Genomic DNA, 23,563 nt, shown 5'->3' with positions numbered 1-23,563 from the left:
AGTTAATGATATATATATATAAGTTCAATAATTTTTGGTATTGCTCTAGAACTGCAACAGATTAAATATCATGACCTTGAAGAATGTCTAGACTATAGCGTTTCAAACACTGACAAATTATCAGTTCAAAACTACCAGTTGTTTTATTTCTTAAATGTAAAGACGTCGAGAAATAAGTTTTTAAGCCTGTTATGAATTCATCGTGCAAGGCATCAAATTTAGCTGTAAAATACAAAGATATTATTCTGCTAGCCAAATCTGCTTTCTCTTTCTTTCGTGATTCTTATCGATATGGTAGTGTCGACGTGATGTATTTTGCTTGCGCTCTGTTGGGTAAGTGCTACCAGGAGTCTTATTATTTTGGCCTTTGCCACTGTTTGGATAAAACTAACGCCAGTAGTAGTGAGTCTGATTATATCTTCGACATAGCTACATCGAGAATCGAAAGTTGCATCGATAGTGCGCATCGATACCTGCTGACATCACTCGCAATGAAGTAGTTGACGTAACGTAAAGGGGCTAAGGTGAGTTTGCGTGGTTGTGTCAGCTCGACGGGCGGGGGATAACTGAAAACTTTGTCACTGTTTTTGTTTTTTAAGATTTTTTTCTGGAGTTCAAATGGCGGCTGTTGTGCAAAGAGTGTCGGCGTTGTTTTGTGGACAATTGAACAGAGGAGCTGTTGTTACCTCCAGAATAAATCCACGATCTTTCTATACGTACAGCCCCGAACCCTCACAACCTCTTCAACGCGATCCGAAGTGGTGTTCACCCGAGGAAGCGGTGCAATGCATCAAATCTTGTAAGTTCTCTTGCAGTTTTTTGAAAGTTTTTCTTTTGTTTATTGGTTGGTGATAGTAACTTTATTAGCAGTTTGTCATTTTTACGTGTTATTCCCTCCAGTTGTGGGCTTTTCTTTTACTTTTGGAATATACATTTCGTGATTTTGTTGCTCATGCTAATTTCTAAAACGAGGAGGAAAAAACGCAAGAGCAGTTGCTGTTTTGGTGGTGGTAGTGGTAGTATAACCTCTTTCGATCATTGTTTTGTCTAAACAAAATGGTCAATTTAATTCTGTTTTCAGATCGAAGCCCGTAGTTGTTTGATGGGTCTCTGGGTATTATGTTTATGACGACAGTATGTAGAAGTACTGACTACTTACGTGCTTTAGTTGTTAACCTAAAAGTGGCCATCTTTAAATGACTGTTTCAGATGTAGACGGTTTTGTTGACATTACCCATTCAGTTGCAGAAATATCAGTGCGATGTCTAAAGACCAGTTCATGTCAGCTGACGCTAATAACATAACCTAACTTCTACACAGATGAGGAACTGTGGCTTCTATTGACGTAATTAGTTCATACATTGTGTGTGCAGCCGTGTATTGATAATCGTGAGATTAATCGTCAGCTGCTTGGTAAAGAACTGTTACACTATATAGTGATTTAACGAAACCATGTACAACATGGAGGATCATTGGTGATACAGAAACTAGGATTTATGGCTGTGCACCCTCCATCAGCGACTACTTTTTGCTACGAGAATTCAGAAACATGTGCTTTTGGATCTCCGAATGTGTTGCTGTTTCGATAATTACTTTTATATAGTATTTGTTTAAAGGAGGCTTGAGAGAATTAATTGAAAAACTTTCAGCATTTCTCCGCATCGCCACTTCGTCATTTTTATACAGGTATTTTGGGTCGACAGAAGCGTCCGATCCCACGCGTCGGCTTTGACCCGTGGCGTAAGGGTGTTGTCGTGTGTGACGTCAGGACGAAGAGGAGTTTGGTTTGTAAGTGTGGCGTGTTTGTAGATGTGTGTTGTGGTTTGTTGTGCTCTCTGGTGGTATATTCAGGGTTTTCGGTTGTGTGGTGTAATGGGCTCAGATTGCTTTTGCTCATTAAGTGGAATTCGTTTCAGTGAGTTAACGATTTTGTGTGAAGGTTAATTTAGTGTTCGCTGTACATCATGTGGTAATTTTAGTAAAATTAATCGGTCGTTGTTTTTGTTCAGGAATGGATATGACGGATAAAATTAACAGTGCGCAGGTCAAGGGAAGTGTTAGATACCAATGTGTGGCTGTGTATGTTGATATTGGTATCTGGAGATGTTTTTGAGCTATATAGGCCAAGGGAAGTGTTTGATCCTAATTTATGGGATCGGGAGCTGCTGTTTGTGTGGTTTTGTGTGGGGGTGGGTGTCTAAATTTGCTTATATTTAGTTTGCCTCCCACCCAAAAACACCCCATTTCCCGCGCTTGTCCCGTTAGTGTCATTAGGCTTTTTGTGGAAAGTGTGTGTGTTTGTTTTTCGATGCATTTTCCTCCTCATATGTGTACGTACAGACTTCATATGCGCCATATTGGAATCGTGGTTTCCGCCATATTTGTGACGCCATGGGTCAAAGTAGACGGACGGGATCGGACGCTTCCGTATTTCCGGTATTTTTCGTCACGGCTGAGGCATTGGCGAGTCAGAGATATAACATTGTCATTGAGTAGTTTGGCATCAGGGCAGCGCTGCTTGAAAAACTCAAAAAAATTGTGATTATTCCTGAACACCGGCTACAGTATTTCCGTTCTCTCGTAAAGCATATTTCATCGCTGATATCCTGTCATTTGACCACTACTGCCTTCCTGTCGTTGGTTTCTCATACGTGCAGTTTGTCAGATCAACAAAACGGTAGTGATGATTTTTACGCTCTCGTCGTCACACGAGGGCAACGCCTTGGCGCAGTCATGACCGTTTATGTATTTGCCACTACGCAGTTCCCTTCCTCTGCTTCATCCTTAGGTCTTCTGTATTTCCTAAGAAGCTTTAATGCATTGGGACTTTTAGTAACTAAAATCTTTTTCGTGCTGCCAAGTAGAGATAGGTTCGTGTACTATCCCTAATATAATTTCTTTTATATTTACGCAAAATGTCTTGACGATTTGTCTCCACGCCTACGGTTTCATTAACTGGTGTTTTTCCTGTTGCGTAGCTTTACAACACGAGAATATGCTTCAGTTAATGAGTACTGCTCTGAAGTGTGGGGACCGTTAAATAGGAAGGGTTAATTTTATGAAAAACAAAGAATAGCAGTGCATTTCATCACTATTAACACGGTTAAAATTTCTTGGCAGTTGACACTTAAGCTGCTGGAACTGGTTTCCTCCAATCAGAGCGCCCGTCACGCTCGAACCGTTTGCCGTTGCCAAACTGTCACAGTTGGTCTGTTCACTTCCAATTCCTTGGCCGGCTTTCGTTCTTGACGTGTTTGGATCCTCTTTTCTGGCGCCGATCCTTTTATTTTGTAGTTCATCACACGCCTAAAAAAACAAACGACGCTAACGAAAATACACGTTTGCACTAACCAGGCAGTACTGGATCCTTCCACACAAGATGCGATTCATCACCACATTCAGTTATAATCACAGAGATGGACTTAAATTAGATAAGCTTCGCTCGACAATGCGAATTGTTGAAGCTGCAATTCATCGTTGCAACTGGTTACCAGAGTCATTAATGTAACGTACAATTGCAGCGGAGTGGCGTGGCGCATGGTTAGCACATAAACCAGACGGTTTCGAATCTTATCAAGTACAGCGAAATTTCTTATTTGTAAGTTGATCAAAATACTTTGATATGTTTTCAATTAATGGTTTCACTTTTTTATTTTGAATGCTTTGGCAATTTTCGTTATATCGATTTTATGTCCTCTTATATTTCTTCCTATAATTTATTCTTCGTGTGGTATCTGCCTATGTCGCTGACAAGCAGCAACCAAGTGCCAAACAGGACCTCATCGGTTGATAACGCGGCAGCTAAGCTGAGAATAGTTTCAGGTAAGCATGAGCGAGAAATTAGCTTTCATCGCTGAAACTGATTTTTTTCTGCCTTGAGTTTGCTCGTAGAGATTAGCTTTAATCACCGTGAACAAAGCGATCGTGATTTTATTTCTACGGCAGATTGTTGACCGCCGTTTTCACAGGTACATTGCACATCACGAGGTTGTGGTTAGGATAGGACTAAGACATTAGTTGAAATTCAGGGCTACGAAACTCGTTGCCTGCCGACAGTGCTCCTTGCATTTACGTCATACGTCACGGCGACCGCTCTCAACATTGCTCCGCGTTAAACAAACAACATTTCTGAAGTGACCCACCGTGTTAGTGCGTTGCCTATAGCAGAGCGGTAGCCTGCAGTCTATGTGGCAACACTACAGCGGCAAGTGATGCACGTCAACTCTCAAGTAGTTATAATCTGACTGTAGGGTTTGTAGTAAGCGCGCAGACGTCACAGGTTTGCTTATAAAACTCCAGTGATAGGCACAGTCGCGGGTATGTTCGTAAAACTCCAGTGGTAGACTGTAAAAGAGTTGCCCATAGCAGATTCAAATAAATTTTTCTGTGAGATATCATTAATTTAAAAAGTTTACCTTCCAAACATTATGTTTAATTTAGTTGTAAAGCTTACAAGTTTGCCTTATAATTTAATTGCAGGTTTAAAATTCCTAGAGCGTTAATATGGAGAGTTCGAGTATTACTTCCGCCTACAAATCTTCCGAAAACACTGACGACAAAATTAGCGCTCAATTGATAGTATTCTAGCTGAGTAGGTAGTTCTTCCTGCAGACCGTTCGCGAATGGAACTCTTCCAGAATTCGGGTTTACACTGGTTTACAACTAAATCTTTACCTGCCATCTGTAAGAACTGAATGAATTCCTAGACATTTAAGAGTTTGGATATGCTAAAAAGCAACACTGCCGTATCCAGCAGGATGCGGAACCATTCAAGTAATTGTAATCCTTCGACAGTATAGTTACAGTGGTTCTCAAACTTTCTGAGCTTCGGCCGCATTAAAAAGGCCGCAAATAATTGTGGGCGCACTGTATACACATTGCTGAAGAATATTTTACAACGGTCAATATAGAAAATACAGTGATAAAATAACAATTTAGTCATTTTATTTTGAATTGCGCATCCAGACTACAGAAAATACAACTTGTATTAATAAAAAAATACATTATCACAATATGAACAAATAATTTTTGTATAACAAATGTGAGATTCATGAAGCACGGTTGTCACCCAAATGCGACTGCAGAGTGCCCGTTGCCTTACCCTGCCAAGACGAAAGGCAAGAGAAACTATTAAGTGAAATGTATTGAAATAAAATAGTGCAATAAAACTAACCATTACTTCAAATTATAGATAAAAGCAGTAATGCAATTCAAATGAAACGTACCTTACATCCACTCTTTCAGGTGTTTATGAGAAACATGAGCCTGATGTGTTCCCGCGATTTCTTCAGTGTTTGGAGATATATTTGAAAGACAAACATTTTCCTCGTCAATACATTGAAGAGTTCCTCTCGTTTTACATTTGTGGCGAGGGCAGAAAATCCTAATTCACATAAATATGACACAGAAAATTGAACTAAGACGTTCAAAGCTGTTTTATGTGTCGGTGCTTAGTCTTCTTTTATAGAAATCGAAAAAGCTTCGAGAGACAGTTCCTTATGCTTAATCACCAGTCCACAATCGGTAGATGCTGCTGCCAGTTTTTCTTCTGTTAATGTTAATCCAAAATCAAATCCAGTTGTACTGTTCAGTGTCGAGGGATGGAAAATATGAACTCAGTTTCTCTTCTAAACTTATTAAATGATCTACTTCTGTTGGAAGTATTTCATTTATGCACGTGTTCCTAATCAACGGGAACATTTCCAAATTATCGTGAACAGCTTTTCTTTTCCATATTTGTAGTTTTCTGTGAAACGCTTTAATTTTGTCGGTGGATGTGAGGATATGTTCTTCTTTCCCTTGCATGCTAGTGTGCAAAATATTGAATTGCTGAAATATATCGGCCAAATACTGCAATCTGGCACCAAAATTCACTCCGAAGAGGTTGCAAAAACGTAAATGATTTATTTCTTCGAAAAACAAGAGAAGTTCTTGTCGTGGCTCATGCACACGGGTAAGCACTTTCTCCCTCGATAACCACCTGATTCCTGTGTGTAAAAGCAACCATCTGTGTTCTCAGTATCGATACAAAGTTTTTCGAATAAACGGCTTTTGAGAGGTTTTGTTTTAATAAATTTTACCATCTGAACAACCTGCTCTAAGAATTCTCTAAATGTTTCTCCCAATGCTTTTGCTATTAAGGCCTCCCTATACAGAAAATAGTGAGTTACAATAACATCCTCAATCTTATTTATTTATTTTTTACAAAAGAAATAAGGCACTTGACACAGCCAACCGTTGAAAGGACACTATGTGTACAAATTCCTACACACGACTTCCAAGTGGCAGCCACTTATTAAAATAATCATTTAAAATGTTGAAAATGTCGTCACCTTCAGTAGACACTCTTAATTCTTTGCAAAAAGAAACTGATTTACTATTTGATTTTGATTAATGAAACGGAAAAATGCTAAGGGCTGCGATTGGTTGCTAATATCTGTTGATTCATCAGCATGCAATGCAAAGTTTGAGTGCCAGAGTTTATTACTGCACACATTTTCTCAATATCAGTCGACATTTCATATTGTATTCTTCGACAAAGGAATCTTAATTTCGTAGTCGCTTCATTTCCTGGCATCGTCTTGACCATTTTTTTGCAAGCAGGCAAAGTGAGTGACTCACCTATAACATTGAGCCGTCATACTCTTTGCTATTAGTTCTGAGACTTGGTAGGAAGCGATCAGAGCTTTATCAGAAACAAACCTTACACTTTTAAAAGAATTTGCTACAATCGCTTGAAATAGCTTACAGGTTTATCTTGCAAATGTGAATGCATTTGTTTAAAATGTTCGTTCAGTTTACTTGGAAGAAGAGATTCATTTGCCATTTTATACGCACATACTAAGCATAGTGGGAAAGGACAATCTTCACTCCCAGCCAAAGTGAAACCATAGCTTAAGTAGCTTTCATTGTACTTCAGAGTAGGCCGCTGTTTTGCTTTTTTTACTTGCACTTAGCGTTTGTTCACTTCCAGCATCTGATTCTTCGACAGCATGCTTGTTTTTCAGAAATCTATCCATTTTATTAGATTGTATTTTGCATATAAGTTTCACATCTACCTCGTTTTAAAAATAAGCAGTATGCTGTACACGTCACATTAGCCCCACGTACGCTAACACCGCCTTAAGGTAGCTAGACATATCACCTGAAAGCTCTGCTACAACGTCAAGCACACATCAATGGAAACGCGTTTTCCATCTGGGCTTGGATTCTCGTGCCTTTAGCTGCTGCCAGCGATAGTTACAGTTACGTTAACTGCTCTTCGAAGTAGCAAGGCTTCATGAACAATGACGATCATGTTCGCATGCGCTACTCATCTGTAGCAAAAAACATGAAATGAAATTCTTTTAGTCACGGACACCTTGAGGTCAAACAATAAACAGCTGTCATAGATAACTTCCTCTCCCAGTTTCTCTTTTCAATAATGTTTTATTGAGTACAGAAAGGTATGCATTTTCAATAAAATATTATTAAAAAGTGACTGGTTGCGGATGTTATTTATAATTTTTTGATACACTGTCGCGGTACCTAAATAAATCATAATGTCCAATAATAATAATAATAATATACAATTCACTTCCTACGTGCTGTTGCCGCGCCACTCGGAGGTATGTGGAATAGGTTCGCAATCATTGGGAACGACATGAAACCTTCCGAATTCTATGACCAAGTTGTGATCACGTGCATAACGCACAAGGCTCAATTTCAGCATGGCTACCACCATAAAAGTAAAACTTCAATAAGCAAATCAACTGCGAAACAGTAGCACGACACGATCAGATAATATCCGTAGGAGTTTCCGTCGGAAAAATCCGTCAGTCGTCAAATATTTTTTTCACCGTTTTCTCCTGATTCTGAACGTTTGGATCTGACCAGAAATCCATTAACGCTTGGCAACCCTTTGGATTAACTTAATGTTTATTTACAAACTTTAAGAGCGATACAAGTGTCGTAGCGTTTGGTTACGGAAAGAAGGCACGGAACGAGGCGTGCGAAAATAATTAGCACGGCACCTACGGTGGCGAGAAGGGGGGGTTGGTTAGGAAAATTTCACGACCAGTGCTAGTCGTCCGCGGATTCCTGCGCGCCTGGTGCCGACCAGCGACTAAGATAGTTATATTTTACACACAAAAGTAAAAAGGGTTCACTAAAGGCACATTGTTTCAATCAAAAATTGTGAAATTAAGGTAAGGCTGTTGTAATGCAGTTGTAGTGCAAGGAGTTGAAGAAAATGGCATTTGAGGTATTTATTAATTATGAATGACCATGAAGCATTATGTTGTAAGAAACTTGCACTCCATGGTTGCAGTCTTGGACTGCAAGTTTTTTTTATTACTTATCAAATGAATTACTTTGTTGGCCACACCAAACTTTACCATGGATTAAGTGCTACATTTATAAATACAGTTAGGTCTATATTCATTATAAAATGAATTACTTACTCCCACCACTGCATATTGTTATGATTGTAGCAACGTGACAATTATCTGACCATTCTGTTTCTCCAGGCCGCATCTGCCATCCGAAAAATTTTTCTCGCCCTACTGCGCCTAATTCTCTGATAATATCTCTTCACGTGCTACAGCGAAACTCGGATAAAACTTCAAGCACATATTGTTTCTTGCTCTCGTTTTGCGTTTATGATTTATTGTAATACTCCACGAGCTTGGCGCCTCCTGCAGATCTCAGTTTGTGGTTAGATATAGAGCGCTGATGAAATTTTCATGCTGTTGCGAAGGATCTGCCATTAGGAATTTGTCACTCGAAACAAATTTGCTAAACAGTAGCCCTGTATTATTATAAACAATTTTTTCGGTCCCATTATTGATGATTTATGGGATTCGATCAGTTCCTATTTGAACCTTTCTAACGGGTCATTCCATGTCCAGTGGCCTAAATTTAGACACGCTCCCCACTCGACCATCTCCAATTTCAACGAAATTTTTACAGTAGGCCTATGTACATATAGACCTTACATGAAGCACTGCCAAATTACAGCTTCATAAGTGGTATGGTGGGGGCACTAGCCACCTTTTCGTAAAGGCTCGTTTTTTTTTTTTTTTTTTTTTTGACATTGCGACTGAAATGACTAATGATAAACTTTGTTTTACCATTGTTCAGGATCTAAGAGACCTGCCATGCTGAAACTTAGTGATCCTGTCCAACTTTTGGGTACAATAGCTTAGTTGTAGTACAAAAAGTCAAACTATGGTAAATTCATCATAGTGTGCTATCAAAGTATCTCCTAAATCTTGTCGTACCAAATATTGGCTCTACTTTATTGCCTTGTATCTACTGAAAGAGTAACTTTCTGAAGCTAATACTTAAGTTATCTACAGCGTGCCAGCATGTCAAAGCTCTGCAAGTGGCACCCAGATTGCTCAAATAACTGAGTTATCGAAGTTCAAAGTTGTGCTAAAAAGAATTAGTCAATTTTGGCTCACTTTCAAAAGGTTATATCTCAAAAGGGATCACTCAAATTTGATTTTTCTCGGCACCATTGAAAGAGCTCACAGGTGTGATGTGAACCCATGTCCACCGCCTATAAAGTGCATCACATGTTTACACTTTTGGAATATGCCCTTTCTGCTTCGTGGCAGACCCAAAATGTGGCAATTGTGGTCACTCCATCAAAGGTAGTCATTTTGAACATCCATGTTTTTGTGTGTGTGTTGACTACTGTACGGATCACCATCCTCGACATTCACCAGTTTGCCCAGTTTTCGAGAAAGAACAGAATCAAATCTATTGAGGACCTGTCGTGTACTGAGGTATGGGAGAAATATGAACACCTACATCTTTTGGAAATGGCGATCAATTACGCTAAAATCACTACCAACAAATCAGATCTATCACCAACCACCTTTTCTGTGGTTCCCGCAGAATCTTACTTTAGGTGGTTCCCGCAGAATCTTACTTTAGGAACCATTTCTCTTATCTGGCTGGAGGGGGATTCTTCTTTGGTGTCTACCAGTGGCAGGACTTACTCTCTGTATCTTCCTGCCAACCCTTGGATCGGAGGCCCATCGCCATGGCCTATGGGTCTCAGGGCTGTCTGCTCTTCATCTGTCCCCATGATCAATGTGGATAGTTCTTTGAATGAACCTTGCCCACCAAAGGTTACAAAGGACAAGAAGAAGAATAATTGGGCCAAGGCTCCTCCATTACCCATTGAGATGTCATATCCTCCCAAGCAATCAGATTCTGAGCCATGTTTGTGGCTCTGGTTCCATCCCCACTTTTGGCAGGCAGCGTGACTGGTCCTCCTGCCCACTTCACACCTAACATGGCTACCAGTCACATGATGATTCAGTGGAATTGTAATGGGTTCTGCTATCACCTACTGGAGCTACAATACCGCATTTGTTCTCTTAAGAAACACTTTTCACTGATGATCACTCTCCAAAGCCCTGTGGTTATCGTGTGTTCTGTCTGAACTGTGCTTGTCCTAAGATGTCACCTGGAGGGGTTTGTACTTCGGTTCTTACAGATGTCGTCAGTGAATGAATTCCCCATTGTATTTCATTAGAGGCAGTGGTTGTGCAGGTGCAAACAACTTCAGCAATTACCATTTGCAGCGTCTACCCACCTCCAGACCGAGTGAAGTGGCACAGTGTTTATCACATTGGACTCGCATTCGGGATTATGACAGTTCAAACCCACGTCTGGTCATCCTGATCTAGGTTTTCTGTGATCATCCTAAATCGCTTCAGCCAAATGCTGGGATGGTTCCTTTGAATGGCATGGCCGATTTCCTTCCCCAGCCTTCCCTAATCCAATGGGACTGATGACCTCAGTGTTCGGTCCCTTACCCCCAGATAAACGTACCTACGTACCTCCAGACAGGCCACTTAAGTTGAGTTGACCACATTAATCCAACTACTCCCCCCCCCTCCTTTTCTCCTGCTTGGGGACTTAAATGCACACCAGTCCTTGTGGGGTTAATACCACTTCATCTGGTATAGGTCTTTTTAGTTGACCAGCTTCTCACAGACCACAATCTGAGCCGCCTCAATCATTGTTCTCTTACCCCCTGCAGTATCGCCTATGAGACCTTTTCAGTAATAGATCTAACGATCTCTTCCCCAAATCTTGTGGCTCTGACACATTGGTCACTACACTGTGACCTTTGTGACAATGATCATTGGAACTGCTATTCCCCTTTCTACAGGTTTCCCCCTACCATTAGCTGGTGCCATGGTAGACTGAAGGCATTGCAATAGCTATTCAGGATCGCCAAAAGAGGAGGATATTAGGAGATACAATCATTAATTAATCCTGGTACTCTGAAACTGTGTGTACGTAACAGACCTACTGCAGAAGGAAGCGCTTGATTTTTCTCTAAGCACACATTTCTGCATATACTTCAATGTGTTACTTAGGCACTTCCTATATACGACGCAATTGTTTCTCTAGTACCATTTGCAAAATTGTGACATGTGTTATACTAGTACACACTGATCAGCCAGGACACAGTGACCACCTACTAATAGCCGGTATGTCCACCTTTGGCATGGAGTGGTGCATAGTGGCATGGATGCAGTGAGGCATTGGTAGGTCACTGAAGGGAGTTGGCACCACATATGTGTACCCAAGTCCCCTAATACCCGTAAATTCCAGGGAGAGGGCAATGGGCTCTGACACCTCGTTCAGTCACATCCCAGATGTGTTAGTGGGTTCAGACCTGGCAAGTTGACGGGCCAGCACATCAGTTGGAACTCGCCACTTGTTCCTTGACTGACTGTCACCTTCTCGGCCTTGTGATATGGCCCATTATGATGCGGAAAAATGCCACACCAGTCGGGAAAATGGTCGTAATGAAGCGGTGTAAGTGGTCTGGATCCAGTGCATGATACTCCTTGATCGCCATGGTGCCTTGTATGAGCTCCCTGGACACATGGATGCCAACGTGAATGTTCGCCAGAGCATAGTGGAGCAGCCGCCAGCTTTCCTCCGATCCACAGTAAAGATGTTATGGAGCTGTTCCCCTGGAAGACACCGGATTCCCGCCCTCCCATTGGCATGATGATGAAGATATTGGGATTCATCAGACCAAGAAACACTCTGCCACTGCACCGATGCGTACTGCCGATGGTCACTTTCCCATTTCAGTCGTAGTTGCCGACGTCGTGGTGTAACGTTGGCACATGCACGGGTGTCGGCTGAGGAGGCCCATTGTTGGGAGTGTTCAATGTACTGTGTGTTCACACAGACTGGTACTCTGCCCAGCGCTGAAGTCTGATATAGGTTCCTCCCCAATTCGTCGCCTGTTCAGTATTACCAGTCTGGCCAGCATACGAAGTCCGACGTCTGTAACGAGGAGTGGCTGCCCAGCCCCACGACTACTGTACATAGTTTCACCTTGTCTTCGCCACATGCTAAAGACACTAATCACAGCACACCTCGAACCCCCGACAAATCGTGCAATTTCTGAAGTGCTCGTTCCGAGCCTCTGGGCCATCACAGTCTGCTCTCGGTCAATTTCAGATACATTATGCGCCTTGCCCATTCTACGCCCAGCCAGCACGCTCATGATACATGCACCAGCGTGTTTCCAAGTCATTCCTCAGCAGGTGCTATTATCGCCTGGACGCTTTATATCGATAGTAGGTCGGTGGTCATAACGTTCTGGCTGATCAGTGTAAGCGGCCGTAATTAATCAAATCTGCTTGCAGTCCCCATAGGGGAGACACATAGCCTTGAAAATGTTCTGCTCAAAGAAATAAAACTATCTACAGTCTAAACTTGGTTTAGTTTTTCACTACCTGCCAATCTAGAAATTAAATTTCGCAGTAGCACGCACACAGAGCCGGCCTCGGTGGCCATGCGGTTCTAGGCGCTTCAGTCCGGAACCGCGAGACTGCTACGGTCGCAGGTTCGAATCCTGCCTCGGGCATGGATGTGTGTGATGTCCTTAGGTTAGTTAGGTTTAATTAGTTCTAAGTTCTAGGGGACTGATGACCTCAGTTGTTAAGTCCCATAGTGCTCAGAGCCATTTGAACGCACACAGAAGTGCCGAAGTGTGACTACTGGTTCTTACGCGCGTTGGATATAATGTTGAAGTTCACATCGAGCGCAGTGACTAAGATATTGTCTCCTTATTTGGGAGCAGCTGATCAAAAATTTTGTCGGGGTATCCAGACTTAATTTCCCGTGGTTACCACCAGCCATTTCATCTGACCGCCAGTTGGTCTTCTTTCCCGTCTTTCTACACTTGAGTTCGTATACCATCAGTAGCCATCTTACAGTGGAAACGGCAAACAATACCAGCTGTTTCTGCTACTTCTTATCTTTAACTGAGATTTTGCCAAGCTTGCACAAATTTTAGTGCCTTTTGTCCTTGGTTATGGTTCTGGCAGTTTCTCGTGCCGCGCTCCACGCGAGTACTGCGGGAGGAATGAGTCGGGGAGCGGAAAGGCAGTCCTGCCGTATGTTCAGTTCGGCATGGCGCATATGGACAGTGGGAGTAATGCCCATCCGAAAAATACGGCCTTGCTGTACACTGAATTTTATCATCACTGAGTACTGTTTCGCTTTTCGCTGTTAAAGCGCTCCATCTCTTTTCGTTAGTACATAATAGTTTTCAGTTACATATATCTCTACAGTTCTCTTGTTTTATTTATTCTTTTGTCAAGAACAGTGCACAGTTCAATAACTGGTGAGCCATTAGTCCTGGGATAATCTTCTGCCTCCACAATGTTTTCAGATTGTGAGAAAATGGTTGAAATGGCCCTGAGCACTGTGGGACTTAACATCTGAGGTCATCAGTCCCCTAGAACTTAGAACTACTTAAACCTAACAAACCTAAGGACACATCTCACAGCCATGCCCGAGGCAGGATTCGGACCTGCGACCGTAGCAGTCGCGCGGCTGCGTACTGAAGCGCCTAGAACCGCCCGGCCACAGAGGCCGGCGATTGTGAGAAGGGACAGACGATTCGTCGTGAAGGTAGTGAATAAGGAAGTAAGGAATATAAAATCGCGTGACTCAGAAGCAAGGTAGGAAAGTAAAACAACGTTATCTACGTGCTGCCTGTTATGCTGACGTCTCTCTATGATCTGTTGCAAAAAGTCGAAAAGGCGTAATTTCCACAGATATGGCCCCTTTGTGCATTAGATAAAAAGCGTCCAAGGAATGAAGCACATAAGTTTCACTATCGTTTCTTGGATATGGATTAATAAGAGACATTATACTATATACATGTGGACATGACATTTCCACTGCAAGCTAGAAACAGTTCAACACACAAATAACGTTTTAAATGGTTCGCAGTGTTGAGAAAAAGCATTTCAATTGTTGCATACACATTTTCAGCATTAATAAACCAACAGGCCACACAAATGATAGAAAATGGTCGGTATTATTACGATAGTAAGAGTATCCTGAAAGATTGTGGTGATTAGATGTATTTAATTTGTTGAAATGTATTACTGACATAGGCAGATCTACTTTCATGACAATGTTTTTCGAACGACGTGAACTCCCACTCACAAGACACACATGGCTAGCTTCCGCATTCCTATCCCGCACATTACGCTCAGCTGCTGACAATGCACTGACCATTGTGTTGTGCGACAGATCAACTGTTTATTTTTCTCAGTAACAACTATTTTATTCGCGAATCACACATTGGCAGTTTGTCAAGCCGTAGGTGAGTAATCAGCATCTGGCATGTGCCTATCATTCCGCCTGAAGGGAGCGTTCGTCATTATTTTAATACTACTCAGATCAAGAGAAGGAATAAAATCCTTCGGTAACTTCCCTTTCCAGTCGTTCAGTGTTAAAAATACGATGGGTTATGGGGATTCAACCAAAATACCAACAGAATTGGCGATTTATTTTTGTGTTAATTGTTAACCTTTTCTCATTCGAAGAAGCAACACCATTTATGAGTAACGGCCACATTTCTCTTGCTGACAGGTTTAATTGTACTTCCTGTGTCAAAACACAGTGCAATTTGCACAAACTCATCTCACAGCAGCTATTGCGACAGAATTCTGAAACAGTGCCTCATTACACAAGTAATTGGCAATCGAAGAGCTCAATAGTTTACGAAAAACCTCATACTGTCGGTTTGCAGTAACATAAGAGAAGAAATTTCATTTTTATTTCCATACTAGGAAACTCTTGTTTCACTAGCTGTCGATAACTCTTAAAAAATTAGTGACTGGAGTGAAAAAAATAAAAGGGGAAGTATAACTACTGGTATATCGCCAAAGTTCCGTGTGTTTACGGATTGACAAAATACTCCCCTCCTTGTGTGCTATCATACGCCAAACTCTCGTTTCGATGTCACGAGCGATTTAGGAGATATGATAGATGCGAATATTTTTTATTCTCGCGCGCGTCAGATCGGGAGTGAGTGCGCTACATAGGTTCCACTTTCTCGAGATCGGAGGCAGTTAGACTTCCTCCCAAGTCTAACGAAAAATTAAACATGTTAGCTACATTTCATACGCAGTAACGTATCGTGTAATACGTACCAAACGCAAAACCATAGCGACCCCTATTATTCATTGCAAACTTTTCGAATTTTGCGTAGCGTCTTACCAAAATGTGCATACCACAATAAGTATAACCATTAGCGAAATTATGGGCACTTCGCCACGAAGCTGACATACAACACTACAAGCAGGGTAAAAATGAAATATTTGTACTGAATGTTGTTGTTGTGGTCTTCAGTCCTGAGACTGGTTTGATGCAGCCCTCCATGCTACTCTATCCTGTGCAAGCTTCATCATCTCCCAGTACCTACTGCAACCTACATCCTTCTGAATCTGCATAGTATATTCATCTCTTGGTCTCCCTCTACGATTTTTACCCTCCACACTGCCCTCCAATGCTAAATTTGTGATCCCTTGATGCCTCAAAACATGTCCTACCAACCGATCCCTTCTTCTAGTCAAGTTGTGCCACAAACTTCTCTTCTCCCCAATCCTATTCAATACCTCCTCATTAGTTACGTGATCTACCCACCTAACCTTCAGCATTCTTCTGTAGCACCACATTTCAAAAGCTTCTATTCTCTTCTTGTCCAAACTATTTATTGTCCATCTTTCACTTCCATACATGGCTACACTCCATACAAATACTTTCAGAAATGGCTTCCTGACACTTAAATCTATACTCGATGTTAACAAATTTCTCTTCTTCAGAAACGTTTTCCTTGCCACTGCCAGTCTACATTTTATATCCTCTCTACTTCGACCATCATCAGTTATTTTGCTCCCCAAATAGCAAAACTCCTTTACTACTTTAAGTGTCTCATTTCCTAATCTAATTCCCTCAGCATCACCCGATTTAATTCGACTACATTCCATTATCCTCATTTTGCTTTTGTAAATGTTCATCTTATACCCTCCTTTCAAGACACTATCCATTCCGTTCAACTGCTCTTCCAAGTCCCTTGCTGTGTCTGACAGAATTGCAATGTCATTAGCGAACCTCAAAGTTTTTATTTCTTCTCCCTGGATTTTAATACCTACTCCAAATTTTTCTTTTGTTTCCTTTACTGCCTGCTCAATATACAGATTGAATAACATCGGGGAGAGGCTACAACCGTGTCTCACTCCCTTCCCAACCACTGCTTCCCTTTCATGTAACTCGACTCTTATAACTGCCATCTGGTTTCTGTACAAATTGTAAATAGCCTTTCGCTCCCTGTATTTTACCCCTGCCACCTTTAGAATTTGAAAGAGAGTATTCCAGTCAACATTGTCAAAAGCTTTCTCTAAGTCTACAAATGCTAGAAACGTAGGTTTGTCTTTCCTTAATCTTCTTTCTACGGTAAGTCGTAAGGTCAGTATTGCCTCACGTGTTCCAACATTTCTACAGAATCCAAACAGATCTTCCCCGAGGTCGGCTTCTACCATTTTTTCCATTTGTCTGTAAATAATTCGCGTTAGTATTTTGCAGCTGTGACTTATTAAACTGATAGTTCGGTAATTTTCACATCTGTCAACACCTGCTTTCTTTGGGATTGGAATTATTATATTCTTCTTGAAGTCTGAGGGTATTTCGCCTGTCTCATACATCTTGCTCACCAGACGGTAGAGTTTTGTCATGACTGGCTCTCCCAAGGCTGTCAGTAGTTCTAATGGAATGTTGTCTACTCCCGGGGCCTTGTTTCGACTTGGGTCTTTCAGTGCTCTGTCAAACTCTTCACGCAGTATCGTATCTCCCATTTCATTTTCATCTACATCCTCTTCCATTTCCATAATATTGTCCTCAAGTACATCACCCTTGTATAGACCCTCTATATATTCCTTCCACCTTTCTGCTTTCCCCTCTTTGCTTAGAACTGGGTTTCCATCTGAGCTCTTAATATTCATGCAAGTGGTTCTCTTTTCTGCAAAGGTCTCTTTAATTTTCCTGTAGGCTGTATCTATCTTACCCCTAGTGAGATAACCCTCTACATCCTTACATTTGTCCTCTAGCCATCCCTGCTTAGCCATTTTGCACTTCCTGTCGATCTCGTTTTTTGAGACGTTTGTATTCCTTCTTGCCTGCTTCATTTACTGCATTTTTATATTTTTTTCTTTCATCAATTAAATTCAATATTTCTTCTGTTACCCAAGGATTTCTACTAGCCCTCGTCTTTTTACCTACTTGATTCTCTGCTGCCTTCACTACTTTATCCTTCAGAGCTACCCATTCGTCTTCTACTGTATTTCTTTTTCCCATTCCTGTCAATTGTTCCCTTACGCTCTCCTTGAAACTCTGTACAACCTCTGGTTCTTTCAGTTTACCCAGGTCCCATCTCCTTAAATTCCCACCTTTTTGCAGTTTCTTCAGTTTTAATCTACAGTTAATAACCAATAGATTGTGGTCAGAGTCCACATCTGCCCCCTGGAAATGTCTTAAAATTTAAAACCTGGTTCCTAAATCTCTGTCTTACTATTATATAATCTACCTGATACCTTCTAGTATCTCCAGGATTATTCCATGTATACAACCTTCTTTTATGATTCTTGAACCAAGTGTTAGCTATGATGAAGTTATGCTCTGTGCAAAATTGTACCAGACGGCTTGCTCTTTCACTTCTTAGCCCCAATCCATATTCACCTACTATGTTTCCTTCTCTCCCTTTTCCTACTGTCGAATTCCAGTCACCCACGGCTATTAAATTTTTGTCTCCCTTCACTACCTGCATAATTTCTTTTATTTCATCATACATTTCTTCAATTTCTTCGTCATCTGCAGAGCTAGTTGGCATATAAACTTGTACTACTGTAGTAGGCATGGGCTTCGTGTCTGTCTTGGCCACTATAATGCGTTCACTATGCTGTTTGTAGTAGCTTACCCGCACCCCAATTTTTTTTTTTTTTTCATTATTAAACCTACTCCTGCATTACCCCTATTTGATTTTGTATTTATGACCCTGTATTCACCTGACCAAAAGTCTTGTTCCTCATAGCATGATGCATTACAGTTCGTGAGATGAACTGTGACCGGGGTTTACTCATTACTCATTTCAAGGGGGCTGACATTTCAAATTTTATCAGGTCATTTAGTGTATGGTGTCACAAAATAAACTTGATTTACATACGGCGCAGACCATAATAAAAAAGCGAGCTACAAAAGCTCGTATAAAAAACAGCATATATCCAGAGAAACACTGTGCAATTTTTATGTCCTGTTGCATCTTGGGTCACAGTGATGAAGCTGATGACGGTAACTCGATAAAGCGGCGTTCGGTTGACATGTCGTACTGTGATTTGTCTGTTGGTACCACATTAACATGCCAGTGAAGCTCTCATTCTTCATCGGTGATTTCTTTTTATTGTGTTCAGGCTGATGCCATTTTTCCGATTTTAGTGGAACTAAAAGGTTTTTTTTGTGTTAACGGTCTTCGTTAGGCGTTGCCTATAGCTAAAGATAATGGAACATGAATGCAGAAAACCAACGCGAATAGTACGTGCCTGCAAGTGATTAGAAATGCCAGCGAAAACTGATAGGGCAAAGTAGATTAGACTGCACAGGTTTTAATACAAGTATACAGGGATACTTCCTTCCACATTAATTTCCTTACAGCTTTCTGAGCCACCACTGCTCGCACGAACACTACATAATGCAAAAGTAAAACGAGAAACATTGAGTGTTTTAAATTCCTAGCGACAAACAGTTTGATAGCAGGCCGTCGTGCAATATCAGCCTTGAGTGTTCTTTACTTGGAGAATACCGATGCACGGTGATGAAAATATAGATTTGACTATACTTATAATACCGGTACCAGACTTATTGCAGTCCAATGTCTTTACCTGTGAAATATTGCTTTCATCTTACATGATTTGACGTATAACTGTGTGGTGCAATTAATGGCTACTAAGGTGACGTAAAGATTAACGAATTCGACCTGCTTTGGGAAGGAGCGATGCTCACGTTTCTGTCTGGCCATCCGGATTTATATTTTCTTAGTTCCAGTAATTCGATTAAGGCCATGTTCAGAATGGTTCCTTAAGAAAACGATACTTGATTTATTTCCCCATCTCTATTGTTCAGAACGACATGTTGCACCTGAATCTACCTTGAATAGCGACATCTTGTGAAATAAACATTGTTTCAAAATGTAGAAAAGGTTATCACTCACTCTGAATAAAGCGTACATCGTATCCAAAACAACAGCACTTAATAATACCGATAAACATTATTATTAAGTAGTTCAGTGGAAACCCAGGAAATCATTTCTAGAGCTATATGGGAATTCTGTAATGAATAAAGTCTCCACTACAACGACTAGTTGGAAAGGGGGGGGGGGGGAGCGGTAATTACGTGTTTCCATCGTATCCTTTCTTTACAAAACAACGGTCAGTTGTTTTGGGTGATATCTTACGGTAGATCGTGTTGTTTACTAGACCCATAAAGGTCTAGAGCTGGGTTTCCCAAACTGTGTTGGGTGGAACACTGGTTTTCTGCAGGAAATGAGTAAGTACTCCACGAGAGACTACTCATATGCCATTTTTCGACATTTTAGCGGTACTAACTATTTCTTAAAATTTTATTATGATTTCTGTGTTATCACACATGATTTAAAATTGAATAAACCAATTTTTTCTCATTAAAAATATATGTACGGTAAAAATAAACTAGGTGTCCATCAAAGTGCCAGGATTCTCAGTGTTCCTTCAGAGAACAAGTTGGGGAATCTCTGGCATAGAGGAGAGGCTAGTGTATTGAAGATATTGATATTGCCATACTGTTCTGACGAGGCCCACGAGCCAGCAATCGTATCCGGCGGGGAGTGAGCAATTATTTCAATAATTCTTGACTGCGCGGTGAAATGTACGCAGCTCTCGATAGCACACGACAAAATTAATACCTCAAGTGGATACCTTCTCAGTTACATATTGATTTCCCGTGGGCACTGCACGGAGTCGAGCATTCGAAGTGTGGCGAACAAGCAGACTAGTGTCAAGTAACAAGTTCGCTGAAGGGCCCGTATATCTCGAAAACCCCGTGCTCTGAATAGTGACGTCACTGCTGGCTCCCTCTTTTTTTTTTATTTTTTTTATGGGATTGCGTTTACACATTAATCTTTTACTTAGCCCAAGACCTAGATTAGGTTGTAAGGTGATAGTACGGTTGTAAGTTGTCGGAACTAACAAATCTCATTACGGACATTGTGAGTATTGCATACGACAGAGTTATATTTACATCCCTGATGAAAACCTCTCTCTTTCCACTACGGTCTGATATTGTCGTTTTAATATGTTTGAAGACATTAGTAACAAGAACATGCCCACCCCCACCTCCCCTTCCAGCTACCTGTTGCTGTGTTTTACGTGAATTTTCCAGTTTTGCAAATGTTTCTGTGTCACTGATATTAGTTTGTCGTTTCTTGAGGCTCATATTTCCGCCGCATTAACGTCGTCACCGAATTATCGGTTGATTATGCTTTACTGCCCTCCCTGTCATTATTCCTTTTTTCTCAGATTTAAATTTCTTTTAGGTGAGGTTAGTTCCTTTTCTGCTGCACCCAGTTTCACTTTTTAAGAGTCCCCCTTCATATGGCTCGTTGGTGAAGAAAAGACCTTAGGGATTCCGTATCCTTGATGCTAGCTGAAGACGAAAGAACAGTTGAGTAAACTTTTGCATCTCTTCTGGTAAGGTGGGTTCAATCCTTATCTTCACACTTTCACTACAACAGATTATGGGAGGCTTGTGGGAGGGATAACCCTTCCTTGTGCTAGGGATAACCCTTCCTGCCAATTGCTAAATGCCAGGCGACCTCAGCTGCGCGCAGCCTCTAGTTACCTTATAATTTCTCTTACCTTATTTTACTATACTATTATCAATCTCCCAGCTAGCAGACATTATTTATTCTGTTACTCTCTAACACTTACATGAGGTTGGCAGGGTCAGATGTGAGGCGCCTCTTGCAACAGATGAGACCAGTGTCAGTCCTCAGGTGCTCTCCCACCTGCTGACTTAACAGACTCGTATACTTTTACCTCTCTTCAAATTGTCATCACTGTCATCATTGCTGCTTTCAGGGCCACGATGTTTACCACTCCTACACGACATTAAATTTAGGTGGTTAATGGGCTACCCCTTGAAAGAGGGAGTGATGATTTATCTGATTAGTTGCTTAACCCACCCCCCTTTCAACCAGCCGACCAACCAGTTGTCAAACCCAAAGCAGCATCTATGGACTGAGTATGTGTAAGGACTCTGTCAACTTTCAGGTATGTTATGTATTGTAAGCTCTGTTAGACAGTAAATGAATCAGCTACTAGCACAAATGTTTTTTTGATTGGCGACTCCATGGAGTGCTGTGTGCACGACGACCATATACGTTAAATTAAAAGGAATGTCAGCGTTGGCCGTAATATTAATGTTTTATTGATTGGTTATTGGTTATTGTGATCGCTTCTCAGTTTTGGTTATTGATAACTTGATACCAGTGTCTGAGTTTAATTTGTACATATCAGCACTGAAGATGATCACTGTGTGATCGAAAATAGATTCTGCCATCAATAAAACATCAATATTACGGCCAACGCTGACTTTCCTTTTAATTTAACAGATGTTTTTATTGTTTGCAAGAAGCGTTGGCCATGACAGTTGCCTTTGGTTTTGTGTGACAGGTGACACCGTATTTGTCCAGGGGGCGGCAGCAACGCCGACCATCCTGGTCAATGCAATGACTGAGCATGGCAAAAATAACTGTCTGAAGGACATTACTGTCTGCCACATGCACACAGAAGGCAAGGCTCCCTACGTGGAACCTGACTGCGAAGGTAAGTACTGATGACAGACCTGCTTCTAAATTACAAGTATGTAAATTCCTCTGTACACAAACTAAGGAAGAAAAGGAAAACACAGGAGTACCAGCTAATTATTGTTATAAGTTGTCATTGTCGTAGAAATGGGATAACGGACTGGTTTCAAAAATTGAATGTCCTGTTGCTTGTTCTTTCATTCAGTCTGTTTTCTCAGTCAAATGAAACTAGTCTCTGCGGCCATGTCAGCTATATGAATATTTTTCTCCCACTCTGGGTTTATGGTTTCACTTTTGAGACAGTCAACAAGTCTGGGATGGTCACTTGACTCAAATGAATGCTTTCACTGCATCTCCAGGTAGGAGTGTTTCCTCTTAGCTACTTGGTGGATCTCTTTCGGGGCATAAATGAGCCATGACTAGGGTTGATAAATTTTGTAGAGACAAATACAGATCTAAAAAATGAAGTGTTCTCAGAATGTATATGTGTATTGACATGAACAAAAAATTTTCATTCTTCCGACACTGAATTTAAAGTTTTGGTTAGTTTATTTATTTTATTCATTTATTTATCGTATCCAAGACATCACCATTTTACAAAAAAAATTATATTACAATGCAGGAGAAGCAGTTATAATACAATAATACATGGTTATAAGGTAAATTAACTACAATAATATAGAAAAGTATGTAACATAATGATAAGCGCTAAGGATGCGAAACAGAGCGATTTTCATATCCCACGTGAAGCCCAATACACTGCAGCTTGAATAGCCTTGTCATTTGCTTCAAATAGGTCTTGAGTCGAACACGGGTTGTTTAGTTTCCTGCAGACCAGTAGGTGTTGTGGGTCTTGCTGTTCTCCACACTCGTAGGGCTCGTCTGCACTGATGTAGCCCCATTTTTCCAAGTTGGCTCTGCATCTTGATATGCCTGTTCGTAGTCTATTAAGGGCTTTCCAGGTCGTATATGGGAGTTCAGAGCCAGCTGTGGGTACTTCCCTGGGGCTATTCCCTGGTCTTCCTGGGTCCACATTGTACCACAGCTCTTCTCGTCGTGCTCTAGGCGATAAGAGTTGCTTCAGTTGTTCGTAGGAAACTCTTCCTTGATTTAAGTCAGCGAGGTCGAAGATTGTATCCGAACATTGGCTGCCTGGGATCTGTCTCCTGTTTATGTTTCTCGATTTCTGCGGCAGTCCTTCTTCTGATGTCTGGCTGGGCTATGCCCATGAGGTGGTACAGCTGCTTTGTGGGAGTTGGGCGGAGGCATCCTGTCACGATGCGTCCAGTCTCATTCAATGCTATATTTACTTGTTCAGCGTGGGTGGAATTTTGCCAAACGGGT

At 41.2% G+C, this 23,563-nt stretch overlaps 1 protein-coding gene across 1 annotated transcript in view; it reads left to right on the top strand.

The window, feature by feature from the left end:
* The first annotated feature begins 477 nt into the window (after nt 1-477).
* LOC126251584 (4-hydroxybutyrate coenzyme A transferase) overlaps nt 478-23,563 on the top strand; it is a 159,474-nt gene continuing 136,388 nt past the window's right edge. The window contains exons 1-2 of the mRNA XM_049952116.1: nt 478-799; nt 22,086-22,238. Of these exons, the coding sequence (XP_049808073.1) occupies nt 619-799; nt 22,086-22,238 (334 nt within the window). The 5' untranslated portion in view covers nt 478-618. The remainder of the gene's footprint in view (nt 800-22,085; nt 22,239-23,563) is intronic.

The sequence above is a fragment of the Schistocerca nitens genome, chromosome 4 (genome assembly GCF_023898315.1).
Source record: "Schistocerca nitens isolate TAMUIC-IGC-003100 chromosome 4, iqSchNite1.1, whole genome shotgun sequence".
In the NCBI taxonomy this organism is placed as follows: domain Eukaryota; kingdom Metazoa; phylum Arthropoda; class Insecta; order Orthoptera; family Acrididae; genus Schistocerca; species Schistocerca nitens.
The sequence above is the reverse complement of the archived record's forward strand: the minus strand, read 5'-3'. Positions and strand labels throughout refer to the sequence as shown.